Here is a 24,307-nt window from a genome sequence, read left to right on the forward strand (position 1 = left end):
AAGAAAAACAGTGCGTATGTTTTTAGTTTGGCTTGCAAGCCAACACACACACCAGTGGTTTCTTTTTACAAACTGTTAAATTACCTTTCTAATCAGACTAACAAGCTACCAAGTAAACTGAAATAAACAATATCAAGAAAACTGATAAACTAATCATTAAAGTATTAATCAGTAAAAATCGGTATTATTAAGCATGTAGTAAGTCCACCCTGCATTAAGGCCACTTTTCCTTGGTAACTTGACTGGCCTTAATAACACAATTTAACTTGTGCCTGAAATCAGAGCATGTTCTATAAGGCCTCATGGTAATTGCCATCCCAAAAGAAAAGTTTAGCCTCAGCTATGATGCATATGTGACAAGGACGTGGCTACTTTATGTTATATTATTCTGCACTGTGCCAGCAGTCAGGTCTGAATCTCCAGAAACACCCACATGTAAGCCTGAAGCTCGCGTACACACCATGAAGCCTGAAGGAGAGTCTCAGCCCGGCACAGGGCTAGGGCACCCTGAGGCTATCTGCAATGCTCTATTCAATAAATACCAACTACCATCAAATCTGCAGAAATACTATACCTTCCCATAGTGCTACCTTGCATTTAAAAAACACATGCAATATGAATTCTCACAGCATATCAAAGAACCTTCTGTGCGCTGTACAAATTGGACAGGATAATCCTACCCTGTCTATACAGACCTGTGTTAAAAACTGCCTGCTCTAACTAGCAGGTACTGTAAAGTGAACACGAGAAGCGACGGTCTTTTACCAATACAATGTGTTATACAGTACAGCCTATAGAAATGCAGAACTGTAAAACGGTAGCTACTCACAATCACAATGCAAAGCAATGTTTTCATTTATTTTAAAAATACTGCTGTATAATACAGTTACATCAAGTGACATTGCTACATGTTTAAGTAAAAGCACTAGGCATGATTCAGCATTTTTTTATTTTGTTATAACCATGGTCTCAATAGCATATCAGCATTAACACTGGTCTCCTTTTCAGTGTGTTGTATACTGATTCAGTACTTGTTTTGGCAATGTACTGTACAGTTTTTCCAATACAATGCTGTACACTACAAGTTTAAACTTCAAACTAATATATAAAGTTGACAATTACACTAAACAACTGGGACAATGCAATTGTCAGCAGCCAGCAGTAGTCAAATCCACCATTAGCACCACAAGACGAATGCATGCAGTGAATGTGCATTTTCATTACAATACAGATATCAAAACACCTTGCTGTTAGATGAAATGATCTGTTGCTGATTATGCTTTCAAGGAAATCTGAACAGCAGCAACACAGGTATCCATTAATCAGTTATTCATGAACACAATTTTACTAAAGATCTGTCACACAAAAATAGTAGGGACATTTACATACACCCCGCTAACTGACGGCCACAGGCAACGTATTTAAATGAAGAGGGCAGCACAAGCAACATTTCACATAGAAGCTGCTTACAAATGACATGCTTTAAATAAAAAATGCATACATTTTTATTGCCGTTGAAATTCCACATTACAAGTGTTTTTTGAATGTGAACAATAGCAGTTGGTGTTGCATCACTGTTTTGTGTAATATACAGTATAATTATATTTAAATACGCACTCAGATAAAAAACGCTGTTTTTAATGTACCTGTATTAAGTAGCCATTAGTTAGTGCGATGAGTTTACATATTGTATCCTAGCAACAATAACGTTGTTTTATACATTTCTAGTTAAAAAAACAAAGTTCAACAACTGATTCAATGTAGAAGGGCCTAAAGTAGAAGAGACTGCCACTTTAAATGGTTTTTACACTGTTAGTTTCATGAAGTAAAACAATGAGAAAAATAAAGATATTGACACAAAAAAATAAAGAAAGGAAGACAAAGAAAAGTGTTTTTAAAAATCACAGCCCATCCCCCTTTTGCCACGTCACGTCATCCCTTGAAAACGCAGTGCAGGCCAGCTCTGCAGACTCGCTTACTGAGAGCTGATTATAAATGTTCAACCAGCAGCAAAGTGAGGCCCTTTCCGGCAAAAATAAATAGACTGTATGCAAATGTGTTTGTCACTTTGACAGCATGTCTCAATTAAGGCTTCTCACCACTCTGGCTAGGCTTACTGAGCTGCCAGTGCACCCGTGAGCAGACTGCATCACTGATATGTGGGGCTCGACCCTAATCCCCATGCATGCATTTAAAAAAGAATACTGCCTTCCCTGCGCTTTGCCAGCAGAGTGTTTTCAGATGTGTAAAACAAGCGACAAACGCTAAAACAAAAAGCTTCCTCATTTGCATAAAGAACCTTCTCCAGCACCCAAGACTGCTTTGACATTTATTTTCTTAGATTTAAAAAAAACACATTTAAAATGTTGATTCGCTTTGCAAGGCAGGCAGGCACAGCTATCTCACTGAAGCCTTAAAAGTTCAGTGACCCGCAAGCAAGAATGTGACAAGTTAACGGAATGAATTTCATAATTTTAATGTCTGAAAAATAAAAGCATACAGAATCGTTAGGTGTTCCTGCTGCCTCCTCTCCCGGCTGTCTGCGGCTATAAAGGATGTTATCTTTACTTACATTTGGGTAATAAGACAGCCGAGGTTTCCAATCTGACCAGGTTCAGCTAATAAATTAATCAAGCTACAGTTTAAAATGTGGGATTGAAACTTTGAAAAGGTTGTTTTACTGAGAAGCTAGACAGGGGGCTGCTTGTATTTGTTAACAAGGCAAAGCGCACACTGCATTCAAGGACGCTGACAGGATGGGCACTTCTTCAGACAGTAAACAGCCGTGGCTGACAATCAAAGTCTATTGTCTGAATCTGGCTGAGTCTCCATAATGTGGTGCTAAACTCCAAGTACTCTTCTCCTTTTCAATTGGATTATTTTACCAGGATTCTGGGGGTTCAGAACAGCAAGAGCCCTTCCAGTCCAGTAATTTGTGACAACCACTCCACGCATTACTTTATTGAGTCAACTTGTGAATTGTGCATATCTGGGTAAGAATAAAGAAATAGTTTACTTAAATTCACATAGCTGTAACTTGACTCCACTTCCAGAAATACATAATTATTTAATTATTTCATTGGGTTTTGCATGTGTATGTGTTGTTTTTTTTGTTTTTTTAAACTAAAACGCTCATGAGAAACCTGCACACATCGCAAGCGACAGGTCAGTTAGGTCCTGATATATGACCTTGTGAAAATGTGGGTGAACCAGCACATTGCAGTCAGGTCACAAGTGCTCTGTGAGAACAGCCCGTATGTAACCAAAATGTAATCACTACCGAATGGGTGAGTACACCCAAGCCGTCACAAGGACATTCTGAGGAATCACAGCATTGAGTCTGTAGAACCTAGTGAAGGTTTAGGGAGTAGCCCACACTGCTGCAATGCATATGTCCTTGACAGATGTACCCTGGAATAAAGCCCACGAAGTTGCCAGGCCCCTGGTAGAATGGGCAGTGAGCTTCTCTGGAGGGGGCAAGTTTGCCAGCTTATAGGTATTGCTGACCGTGTCTGCTATCCACTTGGACAGCCGCTGCTTAGACAGGGCTTGACCACGGGACATTGCCTAGCCATTGAATCTGCTGCCTTTGTAAATACATGCATGGTAAATAGCTGTGCGTCAAAATGAGCTCGGAGTGAAGGTAAAATTAGGCAAAAGTTGTACCATGTTATTGTATTTTCAAGTCTAATTGGTTGTCCTGTTTTCCCTTCTATTTATGAAGTGAAGCACAGGCTGCCGCTGGCAGGGCTGCCAGCAGCCCGAGTACTCCCTGACAGCTGGAGAAATAAAGTTTTAACCTGTCAGCAAGTCTGTAGGAAAGAACAGTCAGTAATCCTCGAGCAAATTATGGGATGCCATCTCCCATCGGTGTATCTGTTTACCATTACCTAATGGAAATAAAGTCATCAAACAGGCCTTGGAAACAGAATCTACACAGCCGACAGCTTTCAAGATGTTTTCCAATTAAAGAAAAGGAAACAACTGACTCTCAGTTAGTGTGACATACGTTACCATCATATAAATACAAATAAAAGGCTGTTTTAATACTTGAGAATTACTCATATTACCATGAATTACATTATTAACCTCATGGATCGTCTCAGCCTCTGAAATCCAACAGGACTTTAGAATCTTGAAACTTACAAAACTGCATTCAAATAGCCCATGTGACTCAAAATAAACTCAAAAACACATTTTAAAAGGTTCTGGGTTTACAATAGCAGTAATATTCTCCTCAGCGCACATTACCTGTAGATAAATGTCCTTTCATTTAGTGGGTTCCCCTTTGGTGCGGGACCCCTAACTGTCAGTTCCTAGCAGGTATTGAGCACTCTGTCAGACACTAATGCTTGAGACTCACAGAGAGAACGGAAGTACACACAATAGTTTGTTAGCTACAACTACATCTAAGTCACGAGGGGCTTCAGTTATTTTTGTCTGCTGTAAAAGAAAATGGAAGGAAAAGAGATGAAAGAAAAAGAGAGCTCCACCCACCTGCCCAAAATGCACTGTGATTGGCCTGCGCTCTTCCCTCTGTTTGCCCTCCTTCCTCTCCGTCAACGGGGATGCGGTGAGCCTCGGCTGTGTTTCGTCCGTCGCCGCGGAATAGCCGTTCTCAGCGACATCCTGCATGGTAGGAAAAGGTGAATTGCTTGGCAAGGAAAACTCCTGATTGAGGGTGAGGGGTAAGGAAGAGGCACTACGGGATAAGGCAGACTAAGCAGAGAGATGTTAGGAACAGACAAACGACAATAACAGACAAAAGAAAGAAACAAAAAATCCAGTCAGCACAGCAAACAAGAGAAGTTAGCACACGATTTACTAACGATACATCTCTGAACTGTAACTGTGATCTGTTCAAGATAGCACTTTCAAGACATGTGTGTACGAAGTGACTAATGTAACTCCATTCCCACTTACAAACTGCTGCACAAAGACAACACAAAATGAAGACCTACTGTAAGATGGAATGTGGTCTTGAGTCTACTGTTTTTCAACTATTTGAGTGAGGGTTCTCATGTTATTCAAATTTTTCAGAGTATTGTTTAATCCAATGAATCTAAGCTCTCTTCATATATTCCAAAAAACCTCTGAAACCCAGAACCCCTGCAGTGCTTACAAGAAACACATTGCTTCACCTTTTACCATGTTCTAATGATCCAGAACCCCTGCAGTGCTTACAAGAAACACATTGCTTCACCATTTACCATGTTCTAATGATCCAGAACCCCTGCAGCGCTTACAAGAAACACATTGCTTCACCATTTACCATGTTCTAATGATCCAGAACCCCTGCAGCGCTTACAAGAAACACATTGCTTCACCATTTACCATGTTCTAATGATCCAGAACCCCTGCAGCGCTTACAAGAAACACATTGCTTCACCATTTACCATGTTCTAATGATCCAGAACCCCTGCAGTGCAAGAAACACATTGCTTCACCTTTTACCATGTTCTAATGATCCAGAACCCCTGCAGTGCAAGAAACACATTGCTTCACCATTTACCATGTTCTAATGATCCAGAACCCCTGCAGTGCTTACAAGAAACACATTGCTTCACCATTTACCATGTTCTAATGATCCAGAACCCCTGCAGTGCAAGAAACACATTGCTTCACCTTTTACCATGTTCTAATGATCCAGAACCCGTGCAGTGCAAGAAACACATTGCTTCACCATTTACCATGTTCTAATGATCCAGAACCCCTGCAGTGCAAGAAACACATTGCTTCACCTTTTACCATGTTCTAATGATCCAGAACCCCTGCAGTGCAAGAAACACATTGCTTCACCTTTTACCATGTTCTAATGATCCAGAACCCCTGCAGCGCTTACAAGAAACACATTGCTTCACCATTTACCATGTTCTAATGTTCCAGAACCCCTGCAGTGCAAGAAACACATTGCTTCACCTTTTACCATGTTCTAATGATCCAGAACCCCTGCAGTGCAAGAAACACATTGCTTCACCATTTACCATGTTCTAATGTTCCAGAACCCCTGCAGTGCAAGAAACACACTGCTTCACCTTTTACCATGTTCTAATGATCCAGAACCCCTGCAGTGCAAGAAACACATTGCTTCACCTTTTACCATGTTCTAATGATCCAGAACCCCTGCAGTGCAAGAAACACATTGCTTCACCTTTTACCATGTTCTAATGTTCCAGAACCCCTGCAGTGCAACAAACACATTACTTTTTTTTGTTTTACTTTTAAGGTGATTTATGCCCATGATGTGGTGATAAATGTCGAAAGAGTTGGCAATATGCTTACAAATACAAGGCTGCAATTCAGACAACACAGGACACAGCAGAGGCAATGCAATGTGTTTCTTGTAAACTTTGCTGTAACGCTAACGTGTATGGGTTGTTTTGTAATGTCGGCTAGGGTCTGCAATCCTGGAAAACTTGATCTGTATCTTATGGGGTGGCAGCCCCAGACCTACCAAACACTGAAGAAAAAAATATCACAACAACTGACTTTCCTAAAGGCATTCAGCAACTATCTATAAAACAAACATCTTGTGAATAAGGTGACAAATATATTAAAGCACACAACACAGAGTACTACACTAAGATAAACTGTGAAAGAGAGGACATGTCCTGGAAATCCATGACCTACAGTATTGTTGTCATGGATGGGGTGTGTCGCTAACAAATGTGTTCATAAGCTAAAGAGCTATAAATAATAATAATAATACACTATAGTTATCCTAACTAATTAGAAAGTACTAGAAAAGCACAGAGCAGGCAGTTCAGAGCTCATCCCTGAAATCCCTCATCCTCATCTAAGTGTAAAATGTAGATCAAAGTTTACTTCCATCCTAAAACTGATGGTATTATTTTAATGTTGCTGCTATTTTGAGTAAGTAAAATAAAACTAATTTTGTTGCAAGTACAACACAAAACTCATAAGTAACTAAGAGGTTGATCTAATCAGCCTATATTATGCAAGACCGCAGCCAGCCATGAAAAATCAGAGGCACCCTCCCCACACCCCCGTATGGAGTTGCTGCAGTCTGCAATGACAGGAAAAGATTTTGAAGAGCACAGGCTATAGATATCAGTGGGACTTTTAATGTATGCACACAAGGAGGGATTAAAATGCATTTTATTTTTCTTGAACGAGAGGAGGCCATTCCACCCATCAGCACTCGTCCGGTTCCAAGCAATTGATTGATCTCAAAACTTTGTCAAGCTGGGTCCTAAAGGATCCAAGTGATTCTGCCTCAACAACATGACAGGGAACCCGTTCCATCCCCCTCACCACTCTCTGTGTGAAGAAGTGTTTCCTTCCCGTTTTCCTAAGTCTATCTCCACTTAATTAACAACGATGTCCTCTGGTCCTGGCATCTATACTGCATGTGAAGTATTGGTTAGAGATAACCATGTCTCCTAAAGCACTTCAATCATGTTTCTGATTCTTTGCACATTAACTGACCATTTCTTACCATGATGATGATGCCGCTGGAGTGGACTGTTGATTTTAACAGATACATATGATAACTGGGAACTGAACTCCCTTTTGATCAGGTACACAGTTTTGTGAGTTTCAGTGCAATACATTGCTTACAACTGGTAGCTTCAAAACATGTCAATGCAAAAACAAGTCGAACTGTATACTTGACATTATCGCTGGTAAATAAACTAAACAAAAATTTTAAAATTTGAGCAAGTAAACTTACTTGGGAGCCACCAAACATTTTTACAAAAAATCTGAGATCGCTACTAAATGACATTTCTCAACAGGGATTATCCAAATTTCCAGGCGAATTTCCAGCTTTTAAAATATATCGTGCTATTAAAAGTGTATATTGTAGAAGTATTTTATTATTATTATTATTATTATTATTATTATTATTATTAAGCAGATGCTTTTATCCAAAGCAACTTACAGAAATGAAAGTTACAGGCAATAAACATGCAAAACAAACACACACACATATATATGAGCACGGCCGGAGAAGAACGAGTGAGATAAAAACGTAATTGATTAAAGAAAGAAGATAATATTTTAGCAACGGGGAAAAACTTGGGCAGACCACGATTACTGCTTAGGGTAGAGAGGGAATGCCTGAGCATAGGACGGAGACCCGGGCCGTACAAGTAGCGGCGGTCGGGGTGAACGCTGCAGACTGCAGCAGCTTTGTTTTGTAGTTTTATTACTGTTTTATTTTCCCTTTTTCTTTCGCCTTTTGTCCGTTATGATTTATTATTTCCAGAGCACCTGCAAATGCACCTGCATTGGACTGCATACCTGGACAGGTATAACCATGGTCTTGTTTACCGTTGCCGGTACGCAAGCCACGGACAATTGCGCCCTCTGCGGGCTGAAATAAATCAATTAAAAGTTACAATTAAAAGTTCTGTCTCCTTGTCAGTGAATTGCCCACCACCCTTCCACAACTCATCTAAACATTTTAAAGGTTTGCTGACTGGCAAAGCTAATTCAAAGACATTCTCTAACTCACTTAGACATTTCAATAGACATAAATTTCAATAGACATTTTAACAACCTAGGCTAGAGACAGCCATTTTATCCATTTAGAAAAACAGACACACTTTCTTGAGCCACTTGGCCTGGTATTCTTATCTAATCAACACAATCTTGTTCATTTCTTCCTAGCCCTGGCTAGCAGATCTGCAGACTGCTTTCTTAGTTTCTTTTGAAGCTTGCATTTTAAGTTGGGTGAGGGGAGATGAGAGAAAGAATGCAGGAAGAACTCAGCACATACAAGAACAATATAAAGTTATATTAGAATACGTAAATTTCCCTCACACCTTGACAGAATGGGCAGTGAGCTTTCTGGAGGGGGCAAGTTGGCCAGCTCACAGGCAGTCCTGACGGTGACTGCTATCCATTTGGACAGCCTTTGCTTAGACAGGGCTTGACCATGGGACTTTGCCCAATAGCAGAATCGTTCAGACTGCCTCCAACTTTTAGTCCTGTCAATGTAGTAGGCCAGGGCCGCACTGGGAAGAGCATATGGAGCTGTCTCTCTCTGTCAGACGGGAAGGGAGGTATAAGGAAAGCCTTCAATTCCACAGACTGGTTGACATGGAATAGCGAGACTGTCTTCGGCAAAAGGGCAGGACTGGTACAGAGTGTAAACTTTGTCTGGCCTCTGTAAAAATTAAGCAGGCTTTCGCTATGGAGAATGCCTGTCTCTCGCTCACCTGCTTTGCGGAGGTGAGGGCAAGCAAACAATCAAATGGAGGCTTGAGTGCACTGAACACCACGTTTAACCTCCCACGAGAAACAATGTCATTCATAGGTGGCCTATGCCGCAGAGCCCCTTTCAAAAATTGTCCCGCCAGGAAGCTTGAGCACAATTTTGACGTGGCAAGCCAAAATAGCTGCCAGATAGACCTTTAATGTAGACAAAAAAGCAAAATGCAGGTACTTCCTGTGTGCTGGTTTTATGGGGATGTGGAAATAGGAGTCTGAGGTCCACCGTGGTGAACAAGTCACCTGGCCTGATTGACTGCAACAGCTGTTGCATCGTCAACATTTTGAACCTCCTTCGGCTCAGATACAGGTTGAACTGTCTGAGGTCGAGTGCTGGCCTGAGGCCACTATCCCACTTTAGCACTAGGAAGTACCTGGAGTAGAACCCTTGTGGGTCCGTGACTGATGCTGTAGTCATGTCCTGAAAGGGAAGGGGGCTGTGCTTGAATTGTAGACAGTAGCTGATCTGAATGGTAGTAAACACGTAGGTGTCTGTGGTGCACCGACGGGATGTGCGCAGGACAGTTGAACCCATTATGGCCTCTGTGGCGAGCGGACGCGGGTCCGTCCCGAGCATCGCCTTAGGCAGCAGGGGGTTGCTGGCCCAAGGGAACCAGTTTGCTGCTGGTTTACGCGCCGGACGTGGTCACTTGGGAAGCAGGTGAACCAGCTCCTTAGTGGACTCCCACGCGTGGTGAGAGTGCTGCAGCATCTCGTCAACTATGGGACCAAACGTATGCCCTGGAGTGACTGGGGCATCCAACAACGGTGCTTTGTCCCCGTCAAGCACCAGTGCCTGGGAAAGCTGTATGTAAGTGGCCAGATAACTGCCTACAACCTGTCTTAAGTTTGGACAACCGGAGTAGGTTTTTGTTCACTAGACACAGCTCGTTCAGCTGTTGTGGTGAGGGCCTGCGGTTTGTGGAGAGGGACTGCAGCAAATGAGACTGATAGGCTACTAGGGTGCTGTTGTAACTCCCTAGCCATGTGGCAAACGCTGCATAGGCCTTTTTGAGAATTACCTCAGGAACCTGGCACTGTTTGTTAGAGGAGGTGGCGTCCTTGGATAGCAGCACCAAATTGGGCACCTGGACCAAGGCCCAGCTTTTCTGCGTCCTGTACCCTGTACAGGGCGTCCATCGTATGGGAAACAGCAGGAGCTGTTGTCAGATGGTCTCTGGAGGACTGACTCTCGTACAAGAAATCTGGGTGAACTGGGGGGGTTATGGTGCCTTGTTTCCCCTGTTGTTGGCCAGGGCACATGCAAGGTTGCATGATTAGCGGTACGAGAAGGAAAGCTTTTCCGCTGGGGACATGCTGTCCGACTCCACTTCCTCAGATGGGAAGGTCATCTCCTGTTCGGCGGCGATAGATAATACATACTCCTGTGGCCAGTCGGGATTGCTCGCAGCCCTGTGGGGCCCCATGGGGTCAGGCGGCGATAAGCTTTCCTGCAGCAATTCACCTGCCCAGATTTTTTTCATATTCTCCAGGTCTGCCGAACACCTGGGTTGTACAGCTGTTGTCTCAATCTGCTTATATTGCCTGCCTTGTCTTTTGCTTTCCTTGTTTCTCCCACGCTACACCGCTGCTCCGCTTTCCCTACTAGCTCCCTATCACTGCTCGCATCCAATTCAAAACTCTTGTACTCGACTATCACTGTCTCGACATTTCTGCTCCCTCCTATCTTCAGACTATCATTTCTCCCTACACCCTGTCCATCGCTGCCTCTGAGGACGTAGAGTCTGACAGCTCATCCCCTGGCAGATTAGTTGTATACCCACCCTCCGATCCCCAGGACTGCTCAGTCCCTAACCACCTTCTGGCGCTTCCTCAAGACACACCTGTTCAGACAGCATCTGTAAACCTCACAACTCTCGACTATACTGGAGTAAATGGCTCCCAATTGTACCAGTACTTGCATCATCTTGTAATTGCACTGAACTGCTCCATACCTTGCCGTATTCTACTACTGCTCTTAATTATAACTACTTCCTGCATCTTGATCTTGATTTTACTCTTATAGGTATCTGTATTCACGCTTTTTGTAATTGGTCTTATTTGAAATCTTATCCATTTATCATACTTACTATGTGCTCTTAATGCACTTCACTCATATAAGCAACTATTTCTACTGTAAGTTTAGCTGCTCTTAGTCAAACTCGCTCTTAAATGTAATTTATTGTATTCCTTATGTTGCTCTTATTTGAAATTGATCTTATTTTCTACTGATTTTGTTGTACTTTATAACAGCTCTTATCTGTAATGTGATATTTTGTAACAACTGTAAGTCGCCATAGATAAGGGTGTCTGTTAATAAATAATAATAATAATAATGTTTGTCTTATATTAAAAGTACCACTACATAACTTTTTACTTTCTGATGGTTAACATACAGTATAGTAGAAAATATATGCATGAGCAGTATTGCTACCACGTTCTCTATCCTTCTCACCTGCATGTTGTGCTTTTTGTTCTTTTCACTATTGCAATATCAGCGACTGACAGAAGACAAGAAACTCAAAAAGTCTTCGGTCACACTATTTTAAGAGCCATTTCTTAGTTTATTAAAACATTGTTAATTTTTAGCTAAGGGTTAGGGTTCGTGTTAAGGTTAGAGTTAGAGTTAGGGTTAATAAAAAACTGACTTAATTTGCTAAACATTATTACAGTAAGAATCCTTACCAATTTCAAGCATATGATTGACAGGGTATTAATTATGCACAGGGCTCTGGTGTTTGCAGTTTCAGCTGGCCTATTATATATTATTAACCAACAGTTAACAGAAAATAAATAATGTACATTAACATGTTTATTAGCTGTTTGTTAACAGTTAATAAACTAAAAAAAAAGTCCCTTAAAATAAAGCATCACCAAGTCTTATTTAAAGAGTGGGAAAGGCTCAAAGATATCCAGAATGAATTAATTACACATTCACTGTTACAAGTGTTGCACCTAGAACACTGTCTTATAGTGTCCAATAGAGATACTGTTAGCAAAATATGGGAGCAGAGCAAACTCAACTCTGAGTCTCATGTGTTATTACAATGATTAGACACATGTTAGTGACTGAATAAACTAAAATCTTATTTATTATTGATTTCGTATCATTTAAAATATATGATCTACGTATCCCTGTTTTGGATCTGTCTCATATTTTATTTTTCTAAAACATAAATAAAAAATATACATTTTAAAAACTAAATTTGGCAGTACTGTTTCCTGTATCCAAAGTAACTACCTCATGGTATGGACTTACTCCTTCTAGCCTGCAACTGACACCTATACCCAGCCTTAGACAAGTACAACACAAAAGCATGCACTATCCAATTTGCTATGCCTAATGCTGCTGATACCAGGCTGCAGTGTGGAGATTCACCTGAGGAATACGAATGTTTCTTTTAGTTCTGCAGACACACTGAGCAGTGTCTGATGCAGCAGCGCGCACACACACACACACACACACTGACACACAGAGGCAGAGCTCAGCTCACCAGCACTCTTAGTGCAAGTATGTGAGAAGCCTGACAATGAATGAAAAGAAAACACAAAAACAGAAACGGAACACAATAAATGGACAGGTGGTAATGCGCTAAACAAGATGGCTTGAAGTGCCTACTGATTGATTACATAATGCTTTTAAGGTGAGGTTTTTAATGCACTTGTGCATGAAGGAGCAAGAGCAAAGCATAAAGAGGAAGTACCTTCTGTTTCAACCGATTTTTCACCTCCTTTATACCCATTCTTGCATGGTCCTTGGCCTGCAAGAAGAATTGAGCAGTGTTAGTCATACATTGAATTCACATTTCTGATATTTCCATTTCTGACTACTAGACTATTGTCTATCAGGTATAAAAATGACTTGAAACTACAGTGAAACCAAGAGATATTAAAAGGGACAGACTGCCCAGACAAGACAACACATGAATCCAAATTATACTGTATTTACAGTATAATCGCAAATCTCGAAAAACTACTCACTTCTAAATCTTTTGTAGTCATTTTTGTATTACTTTAGTATAAATACATGTTAATTTGGATTCATATGTTGTTTTTTTCTAACTTTATGTGAACGAAAAGACACACATTTGCCCGTTTTCCCATTGGAAATAGTGATTCTCGACCTGCTGAGAGAGGGGTGGGAGGAGCACAAAGGCTCGTCTAAAAATGTAGTGAAGTATGTGCTCCTACTACGAGATCGGCTGGATTTGGTCGGTCGTTTGGCCCAAGACAACCTCAGATCGGCTCAGCACCGACAACAGCAGCATTACAACAAAAATGCACGGATTCGAACCTTTCGACCAGGGGACAAGGTAATGCTGCTACTTCCCTCATCTGAATCGAAACTGTGTGCTAAATGGCAGGGGCCGTATGAGGTGATTCGGGCTATAGGGAAAGTAAATTATGAAATTAGACAGCCCGATCGCCGAAATGAACGTGAAATTTATCATGTCAATTTGTTAAAGCCCTGGCAGGCAAGGGAGGTCTTATTTATAGCCCCAGGCAATATGGAGGATGATTTAGGTCCCTGTCCAGAGACCCCGAGCACAAGAGCGATTTCTATGGGGGAACAATTGGTTCCGGATCAGCAAAGAGAGCTGCGTAAGCTTATTGAGGAGTTCAGCGATGTTTTTTCTGACGTGCCCGGCAGGACAAACTTAGTTGAATATGACATTATCTCTCCACCAGGTGTCACAGTGCGAGAGAGACCGTACCGGATCCCGGAAAGTCGACGAAGTGGCGTTCGCAAAGAGGTATGGGATATGCTCGAGCTTGGGGTGATTGAGCCTTCCAGGAGTGAGTGGTGCAGTCCGATCGTCATAGTGGCTAAGAAAGACGGCACCAACCGCTTCTGTGTGGATTTCAGAAAGGTGAACGCTATTGCTAAGTTCGATGCATATCCCATGCCTCGGGTCGACGAACTTTTAGACAGACTGGGAAAAGCGAGGTTTATTTCCACTCTGGACCTGACGAAGGGATACTGGCAAATCCCTTTAACCCGCAGCTCCAGAGAGAAAACCGCATTTTCAACACCAGAAGGGCTGTTCCACTTTAAAACCATGCCGTTTGGGCTACATGGTGCGCCCGCTGCCTTTCAGAGACTGATGGACCAGGTTTTACGCCCACATCATGAATATGCAGCAGCGTATATTGATGACGTGGTGATATACAGCTCCACCTGGCGAGAGCATTTGGCTAGGGTTGCAGCCGTTCTTCAGTCTCTAAGGGCAGCCCGGCTGACAGCTAACTTGAGGAAATGTGCGTTTGCCAAAACAGAGACTCAATATTTGGGATTTTTAATGGGGAATGGAAGGGTGAGACCTGTAGTCACCAAAATCCAGGCTTTGGTTGATGCAGCGATCCCCAAAACCAAGACTCAGGTGAGGTCACTACTGGGCTTAGCCGGTTATTACCGCCGCTTCATCCCCGAGTACGCCACAGTGGTTAACCCGTTAGTCGACCTCACCAAAAAGAGTGCTCCAAATTTAATTAAATGGTCAGCTGAGTGTCAGGGAGCGTTTGATACTATTAAGCGTACACTTTGCCAGGCCCCCACTCTTATCACACCGGATTTCACCAAGAGATTCATCCTCCACACCGACGCATCGGATGTAGGTTTGGGTGCAGTCTTGTCCCAAAAAGTAGCTGGAGTAGAGCACCCGATATTATACCTCAGTAAAAAAATGTTACCTCGGGAACGCAACTACTCCGTAGTCGAAAAAGAGTGTTTGGCCATTAAATGGGCTACTCACTCTTTACGATACTACCTGCTGGGACACTCATTTGATCTGGTCACAGACCACGCCCCACTCAAGTGGTTAAGCACAATGAAGGACAGCAATGCCCGGATAACTCGGTGGTATCTGGCATTGCAGCCCTTCATGTACCACATGGTACACCGTGCGGGGAAAGACCACCAAAATGCGGATTATTTTTCCCGGGAGGGGGGAGTAATGGGGAAGGTAGATTTAGCCGAGTGTTCCTTCGGCTCCACTCTGAGCGGTGGGATATGTGACGGAAAGATGAGTTCTGGTGATGAATCTTCCTCCCAACCTGTGAGGGCGCTAAAGAACGAGAGGAGAAGTATCTGGAAGGGCTGGCCTGACAGTTCGTTTCCGGGTCAGGGAAGCGGGTCAGCCTGGAGGGAAGCGCGACTCTATTGTAAGACCGTATTGATTTGAAAGGTAAACGAGAGGCAGCGGCAAGTAATAAGGCAGCTGCATCCGTTTATCTCGATATCATGCGGGATTACATATAGGGGCCAGGGTAACGCTGGTCTTCTCCTTCGTTTGGGTTAAACGCTTGGAGAGAGAAGGATCGAGAGAGGAGCTCTCGTTGTAAAGAGGAATTGCGTGTTGTGTTTGTTTTGTAATTGTCTGCGTTTTGCACCACCAGACAGTTAACTCACCGGTCCGGAGCTGTCGACCAGGGTCAGCACAATCCGGATCACCACTGCACGGAACCATCACGAAATACAGTGTCTTCACCCATCACAAGCACGTCTGCACTCACCCAGGACTGGTGACCGTGTGTTCGTTTTGTTCGGGACTGTGCCCTATTATTGCTATCCCCGTGCTTTACACATTGTTGTGTATAGCCGGGGATTTATTATTTAACGGTCACCAGACCTGGATTATAAATAAAAGCACCTTTTCACTGGAAACTGTTGTCTGCCTGTCACTCCTGCATCGCATCACCGCTATACCTGTTCCCCTCCACTAGCCACTTTGCCACAGGCCCCAAGGGGGATTCCTGCAGTAATTTTGTGAGAAGTTCCTTGGTGGGGAACAGCTGCCCAGAGCTTTTCCATCTGCTCTGAGTCCGCCGATCGTTCCCTGCATGGGCTACTTTCCCAGGTGCGTTGTCTGGTCTCCCTTGGCACTAGCCATGGGGTGAGGATGCAGCCACCTCTCTAACAGAGGGTGATGGGGAAGAGGGCTGTGCAGGAGCTCTGCAGAGCTGTGGGAGAGATGTTTCTCCAGCGTGCGCTTAGAGAAATGTGCACAAAATATGCAAACACTACAGTTCACCAGTGCCTCCTTGGCAAGCTCTGGCCCCAGGCAGGAAGATTATGTGCTTATCCTCAACAGGCAGACTGGCCTTGCATGTGTCGCAGGGATAAATCCCAAGCATGATGCAAGAAGCAAGCAATGCAGTGTGCAGTATACAGATATACAGGTGTACAGGCAGGCCAAGACCCGAACAAGACCGGACCTGGGGAGTGAACACCAGTCGGTAGCGTGCCGTGTAGGACCAGGTAGAAACCGGGTCAGTACCAGGTCAGTTTGGTGACTTTAGCACCAGTTTGGTACAGTACAGTACTGGGGACAGTACCGGGTCGGTTCAGTAATGGGTCAGAACCAGGACAGTAGGGTACGATAGTGGGACGGGAATGGAGTGGGTTGGCGACTTTGGTACCGTACAGTACAGGTCCACCGGGTCGCAGTTACTGCAGGTAGCAATGTACAGGGATGCCCACCTGTACAATCCACTGGCAAAATCACTCAGTCAGTACTCACATGAAACTAAGGGAAGCCTGCTTGTTAGAATGAACTGACAGCCTTCGTAATGGTAATGCTAAAGCTGTCACCAAAAGGGTTTCAAGATAATGTGGGAGAGATTGCAAGCAACCACAACCAAAGCAAGTATCTTATCCTGTACAGTGCCTCTGTTAGCCCAGCAGCTGCTTTCACTACACGTGAGCCGTAGCACCACACTGCTGAGAGGCCTGCGCTCAGACTGTAAAACCTGAAAAAAAACGCAATGAGAAAAACACTTTTCTCAGCAAAATAATGTACATTTACACCATAGTATAAACGTCTCAGAATTTTAGCCAAAGTCAAAACGAGAAATAAATAACTCCAGCCGGAGCTATTGCAGCCTGGGGCGAGAACACAAAGTCAGCAGAGTTATGTTGTTGATCCCTGGGAAGGATTCAAGCCGCTGGCTGCATGCGAGGCACAAGGCCGCAGTGGGAAGCAACACGCTGTAGTGCACAAATAAGTGTAATTAGCAAAACTAATACAGCGATTATTTTTAATATCACATATAATTTGTGCAAAAACACAATAAATGTGAAATATATAGCAGAAAGAGTAACAAGTACATTTCTGAACCAGCTCTCCTGTCAGGTCAGTTCTTGGCGTTGAGATCTGTGACTGCTGTGCTTTTGTGCCCTTGGGGACGGGTCATGACTGCATCACCGGCTCAGAGAGCAGCTTTGACAGATCTTATTCAGGTTTTAAGAAGCTTCTGAGAACAAGAACGTAACTGTCCTGCAACTCGATTTGAATTTCAGTGGCCCTATCCTTATCGTATCAAATAATTAGAGCCTCCTAAAATTATTATTATTATTTTTTTTTTATCATTTTCTTTTTTATGTTTCACAAATGTAGTTTCATTTCATTTTATCCGCTAAAAATGTTGTTTTATTTTGTTTTATTACAGATAAACATTAATAAAACAACTCACAGATGTATATAAATAAAAACAAAGTATACATCATGTTTTAACTATAAAAATATTTCTATTAAAACATGATCCGTTTTTTTTTAAACATTTTGACATACAGACCTAGCCCAGAAAAATAATTTAGTTACCATAATTTCTCATTAGCGTCAGTAACAGTAAAGTACAGTCCCCCACTCTTTTTAATTAACTTCCTATTTAAAATAAAATGGAAATATATACTACTCTACTATCGTGGGCTGTCAAAATAATTGCACATACAGCAATCAACCCATTACAATAGCGATATGAATTGTATATTTGATATGAATCCCATTGCACTGAAGTAGGGCTCCAGTATACAACAAGCTTGGAGTTCCTCAGTATTTAAATACTAAGCAAAGCAGATTCATTCATTCAAATTCATTCCAAACCAAAACAGCATTTGTTCCAGTGCAAAATTTGCACCACTTGAAATAAAACAAAGAATTAGCATACTAATACAAGCCATACTTTCCCCAAAAGGAATAAACAACTAATGCTTAATGACTGGATACTTCCATCTGGCAGTTGCAAAATCTGCACATCATTATTTTGTCAATGTCAGCTGCATACATCCCCTCATCCTCAAATACTTTGCAGCGTTTAATTGTTATGCACAGTTTAGGCATTTTAGAAACAAAGTCTCTGCTCTTCTATCACAAATGTAATTTCCAACTCACTCCAACATTATAAATCTGCTCAAGTGCTAGTCACAGCTTTCGTTTCCCTTCATACTGCGTCTATGGTAACGGCTGAGACTTCCCAAACTGCAATTTGTTTTTAAAGTATTTTTCTATAAACCTCCCAATTTAAAAATGTAATTCTCTGTTTGCTTTATAATGAGTTTTTGTTTTATATGTTGCATTTCGTTTTAGTTCATGTTATTTCGTATTTGCGAAAAACACGGGGCTCTACAAATAACTAGAACTGTGAGAACTGTGGAATTAACACTGCACACATTCACCATCAGTAATCTTAACTAGAACTGCACACATTCACCATCAGTAATCTTAACTAGAACCGCGGAATTAACGCTGCACACATTCACCATCAGTAATCTTAACTAGAACCGCGGAATTAACGCTGCACACATTCACCATCAGTAATGTTAACTAGAACCGCGGAATTAACGCTGCACACATTCACCATCAGTAATCTTAACTAGAACCGCGGAATTAACGCTGCACACATTCACCATCAGTAATCTTAACTAGAACCGCGGAATTAACGCTGCACACATTCACCATCAGTAATCTTAACTAGAACCGCGGAATTAACGCTGCACACATTCACCATCAGTAATCTTAACTAGAACCGCGGAATTAACGCTGCACACATTCACCATCAGTAATCTTAACTAGAACCGCGGAATTAACGCTGCACACATTCACCATCAGTAATCTTAACTAGAACCGCGGAATTAACGCTGCACACATTCACCATCAGTAATCTTAACTAGAACCGCGGAATTAACGCTGCACACATTCACCATCAGTAATCTTAACTAGAACCGCGGAATTAACGCTGCACACATTCACCATCAGTAATCTTAACTAGAACCGCAGAATTAACGCTGCACACATTCACCATCAGTAATCTTAACTAGAACCGCGGAATTAACGCTGCACACATTCACCATCAGTAATCTTAACTAGAACCGCTGAATTAACGCTGCACACATTCACCATCAGTAATCTTAACTAGAACCGCGGAATTAACGCTGCACACATTCACCATCAGTAATCTTAATTAGAACTGAGTCTAAGTGAAGAGATTCAGAGTGTTCTTGAATAGGAAACAAATGGCTGAGAAATATACATTGAAATGCTGCTTAAGAACACACAGTCTAAAAAGATCTAGTGTGATCTACACAGTGGTGGAGCTAAATATCACCACCGTCTGAATATTAATAATAGTCAACAAGCAATTTATCTTACTTTTAAAGACATAAATAATGTAAAGAGACTATTTTAATGAGTGAATTGGCGGTGGTACTGCTAACATATAGATCAACTGATTAGACCAAAAACAATAATCCTAGCAGTAAGTCCTCCAGGCTCCGTCTGAAGCCAATCGCTGCTTTCCCTACGACCCAAGTATCTTTAATGTGGACTGCGTTCCTTCATCTTCATGATCCGAAGTGCAGCATTGAAATATAATCAAAAGCGTTCAGCAATAGCAACAGCTATGAAAAATGTAAAAATCTTATACATGTTTACCATAATCTTTTCCATAGACACAGAAAGCAGAGAGTACCACAAGGGACTGTGCGTGGAGCCTTACTGTTCCTCATGGTTATGAATGACTTGCACCAAGATACACATTGTTACATTTGCAGAGGATACCAAACTTGGGGGAGTAGTGGGCTCAGAATCCGCAGCTCAGCTAATTCAAAGGGAACTGGACCATTTCTGTAACTGGGCAAGCTTGCAGATGATTCATTTTAACGTTAACAAATATAAAGCATTGGATACTGGGCGTAAAAATCCATGTTATAAGTATAAAACAAACAGAATGGAAACGGGAGACGAGGACTTTGAAAACTACCTCAGGGTTATAGTGAAGTCATCATTATCTCACCAGTGTGCTGCGCCAATTAAAAAGGCAAGTAGAAAGTTAGGCTGTATTGCAAAAAGCGTGGGCTATAAGTCTGGAGAGGTGATGCTCAGATTATACAATGCCCTGGTTAGACCCCACCTAGAATAATGTGTGCAGTTCTGCTCACCTCACTACAAAAAAGACAACATTGCACTGGAGAAGTACAGAGAAGGGCAACAAGGCTGAACCCAGGACTGAATGACCTGAGCTAGGAGGACAGGTGAAAATAATGACATCTCTTTAGCCAAGAAAAAAGAAGGGAAAGAGGGGACTTGATTGAAGTCTTTAAAATCATAAATGGTCTAGATAAAGTTAACCCAAGACACTACTTCACATTTAGCACAGAGGGAACAAGTAGAAGCTGAGTAAAAGTAAGTTTAGAACAGAAGACGGGAAGCACTTTTGAACACAGATAATTATAAACGCAAGATTAAACTGAAAGACATTTAAATTTTGCATGCTTGACTTGTTTATTATAGTTTTACTAAAAGAAAAAAAGAGGAACATAGCATCACAAAATGTATTGCGAGGCGACATTTCTGGTTAAACCTTAAACTAGTTATACAGGAAACTTATACTTACAAATTTGTAGACTGTTTTCATGGCAGGGTTCGCTTTCGTTTTCACGGTATTTATAATGGCTCCGCTGCCTTTCTGTCAAACAGATCAAATAAAAATAAATATTTTTTTACATTAGCAATAAGCAGCTAACAGCTTATTTAGTCACATGTTCACCTTTCGATTCACAGGCCTGCCACCTGGAGCATGAGCATAATGACCAAAGATAAAAGACCACAGTAGGAGGAATTGGAATTCCGTTCTTTGTTTTATTCAAGTTTATTTTTTTGCCTTAGAGAAGCTAATTAAAGGCGAGTGCTGTAAAGATGTTTACACTGAGGTCATGGATGATGATGCTTAAACAGAAGGTTTTTAATGCAGGATATTTTTCTTTCCCACATTCCTTCCTTCATTGAAATCCACTTAAATCCATCAAATATGTTAAGTTGTATATGTTGTGATGGTCTTGTAATGGAAATATATGTCACCACTTCAATTTCTAGGAACTTGTCTTCTTGACAGAGAAGGTTAGTTCGTAGTCATCAGTGTTTGTCTGTAAAACACTATGATAATTAACGTTGCATTTTAGCAATTTCAGACAAAACTAGCAACATAAATTCAACATTCTGAAAAAAAATAAACAAACAAACAAAAAGAGAGACATGATTTTTCCAAGGGTTTCCAGTAGTGGATTGTATTAAAATAATTACCCTGAACTAGTTTCAAGCAACTGTACGAACCCTAACTCTAGGAATTCTATCAAGATGGAGGCTGGGCTTGAACCAACGACCACGCAGACTGCAAGCATTTTAACCACCAAGCAAGAGCGCCAAGCTTTTTTAACTCCATCTCACTGACAGGGATGTGAATCTGTACCGGCATTGCATACTCTTGCACTTGCATAGTTACATCATTCTTGTATCGTTTAGCTTCCTGTGCACTCAACCTTTTCCTTGCTGAATGTCTGGTTTGTTTGTTTTCCCATTCCTGTCTTAGCTAAGGAAGCAAATGTTTGAAACCAGATCACCAAGACCTACAGGTAGTGGACAGATAAAATGGAAACACCTGGGTAATTGAGGGACACCAAGTATATTGAAAGCAAGGGCTTCCACACAGGTGTGGCTCATGCGTTAATTAAGCAAATAACATCCCAGCATGCTTAGGGTCATGTACAAAAATGTTGGACAGGCCTGGTTGCCTATAATTATGGGTATCATGGATGCAAGAGGAGACCTCAGTGACTTTGAAAGAGGGGTGATTGTTGGGGCGCATTTGGCAGGAGCTTCAGGTGACCAAGACAGCTCAACTTGCTGATGTTTCACGAGCAACAGTGTCTAAGGTGATGTCGGCATGGAACTCAGAGGGAAAGACATCATCAGCAAAGGGCAACAGTGGACAGAAGTGCACACTTGCATTAATTCGAAGTGCAAGGCAAAACAGGCGAGCAACTGCAGATTAATTGACTGCAAATTTCAACCTGGGGAGCGAGCAGCCAGTTTCATCAAAAACGGTCCGTTGAGAACTCTACAGAGCGGTATACCATAGTCGGGTTGCAGTGCACAAACCGCTCATCACACCTGGCAATGCCTGTTTGCGAGTCCAGTGGTGCACAGAGCACAGACAATGGATTACCGAGCAATGGAGATATGTGATATGGTCAGATGAATCATACTTCACTATGTTCTCGACAAATGGACGAGTGCACGTGTGGCGCCAACCTAAAGAACTCTACAGCCCTGAGTGCTTGCTTCCAACAGTGAAGGGTTCTGGTGGTTCCGTAATGTTGTGGGGTGCATTTTCCTGCCATGGTTTGGGTGCACTCATTCCCTTAGAAGGCAAGGTCAATGCTAATCGCTACTTAATGGGGGGGGGGGGGGGGGGGGGGGGGGGGGGGGGGGGGGGGGGGGGGGGGGGGGGGGGGGGGGGGGGGGGGGGGTGTCTTCCAGGATGACAATGCCCCTATCCACAGAGCATGTGTGGTCGCCCAACGATTTTATGAGCATGACACTGATGTTATCCACATGTCATGGCCTTCTCAGTCACTAGATCTGAACCCAGTCAAGCAATTATGGGATATTCTGGAATGAAACCTGAGACAGCGTTTTCCACCTCCATCAACAAGGCGTGAGTTGATTGACTTTCTCGTGGAAGAATGGTGCCGCATCCCTCCTGCAGAATTCCAGAGGCTGGTAGACTCTGCCACGGCGCATATAGGCTGTACTGTCCGCACTATTAAGTGACTTTACATTGATTACATTGTTTCTATTTTTTTGTCCACTACCTGCCTACATCCACTATTTAGGTGTGCAAATAAAGACAGACAGATATCCAGTTTCATCACAAATAGCAAGAGGTTCTTAAGACATATAAAAATGTCAGTTTAAATTATAGACTGAAGGACAAACAGACTCCATATACCCCTGACTTGGCTACACTCATTCTTGTGCTGCAGAATGTCCTTAGCAAGTTTCATCACAAATAGACAAGTGGTTCTGCAGATCAGAGTAAAATCTTAGACTTTATAATACTTGTGTCTGGTTCTTCTGTATCCCTTTAATCTACTCAGAAAGTATAAAAAACACTTGGCAAAATGAACACCACAATTCTTTGTTACTTACTCATTTGAACTTCTACCTGTATGTGTTTTCTTCTTGACCGCTCGTTAATTAATCACAGCAGCAGGTAAACAGACAAAAACAACACCACCACCACAATGTAACAGATTTGGGTGTGAGCGCAACTCAATATGTGCAAATGTTTCTACCTAGTACACCTTATAGGCTAAATCTGCTGTTTCATTGATTGTGTTGATAAAGCAAACAGAACCAGTGGTGATGAATTTCACAACAAGCTCCACACCGCTAATAAAGTATCGCCAGGGACCTGAGGCTCAAACATTTGAAACACAGTGTCTCTTTACCCTAAATGCTTCTTGCAACCCTAAGCTGCACTTTCTGGAGAGAATATTCAGAACACAATACAAAATAGTGGGATGACTGGCGGAGCTTATAAATGTCTTGGGTAATATTTTAAATGATCAGCAGCTGATGTTAAATACATTGCATGCACTTCAACAACCTGCCAGTGACAGTACTTCTGTTTTGCCATAAGGAGATCATTATACACACACACACACATTCTCAACACAACATGAAGGAAAGCTGGCTTACCTTCACTGTAAAGAGCCACTGGTGGTAGGTTTTATCACTGCCTGGAAGTCAAGACAAAGGGAAGTTGTTAAGGATCAGGATCAAGGCATTGCAGCTCCACTCAACACAGCATAAGAGCTCACTGTGTGTACGAGAATAACTAAGTTATACAAGGCATTCTTTTTTTTATACTTTTGATCTAATGATGATAAACGCTGGGGTCTGAGTTTTTACGGTGTACCGTAATTATCCAAGTATAACGCACACCCTTTTAG

General features: G+C 42.1%; 1 protein-coding gene across 5 annotated transcripts in view; it reads right to left on the reverse strand.

Annotated features, from left to right (window-relative positions):
• Window positions 1-24,307, reverse strand: part of LOC121303610 (DENN domain-containing protein 1A-like) — a 313,333-nt gene that overhangs the window by 38,101 nt on the left and 250,925 nt on the right. For all 5 annotated transcript variants that reach the window (XM_041234403.1, XM_041234405.1, XM_041234402.1 and 2 more), the window contains 4 exons: window positions 24,054-24,094; window positions 20,908-20,979; window positions 12,942-12,998; window positions 4,498-4,629 (listed from right to left, as the gene is read on the reverse strand). In XM_041234403.1, coding sequence (XP_041090337.1) covers window positions 4,498-4,629; window positions 12,942-12,998; window positions 20,908-20,979; window positions 24,054-24,094 — 302 coding nt within the window. The remainder of the gene's footprint in view (window positions 1-4,497; window positions 4,630-12,941; window positions 12,999-20,907; window positions 20,980-24,053; window positions 24,095-24,307) is intronic.

This window comes from Polyodon spathula, chromosome 34 (genome assembly GCF_017654505.1).
Source record: "Polyodon spathula isolate WHYD16114869_AA chromosome 34, ASM1765450v1, whole genome shotgun sequence".
NCBI lineage: Eukaryota > Metazoa > Chordata > Actinopteri > Acipenseriformes > Polyodontidae > Polyodon > Polyodon spathula.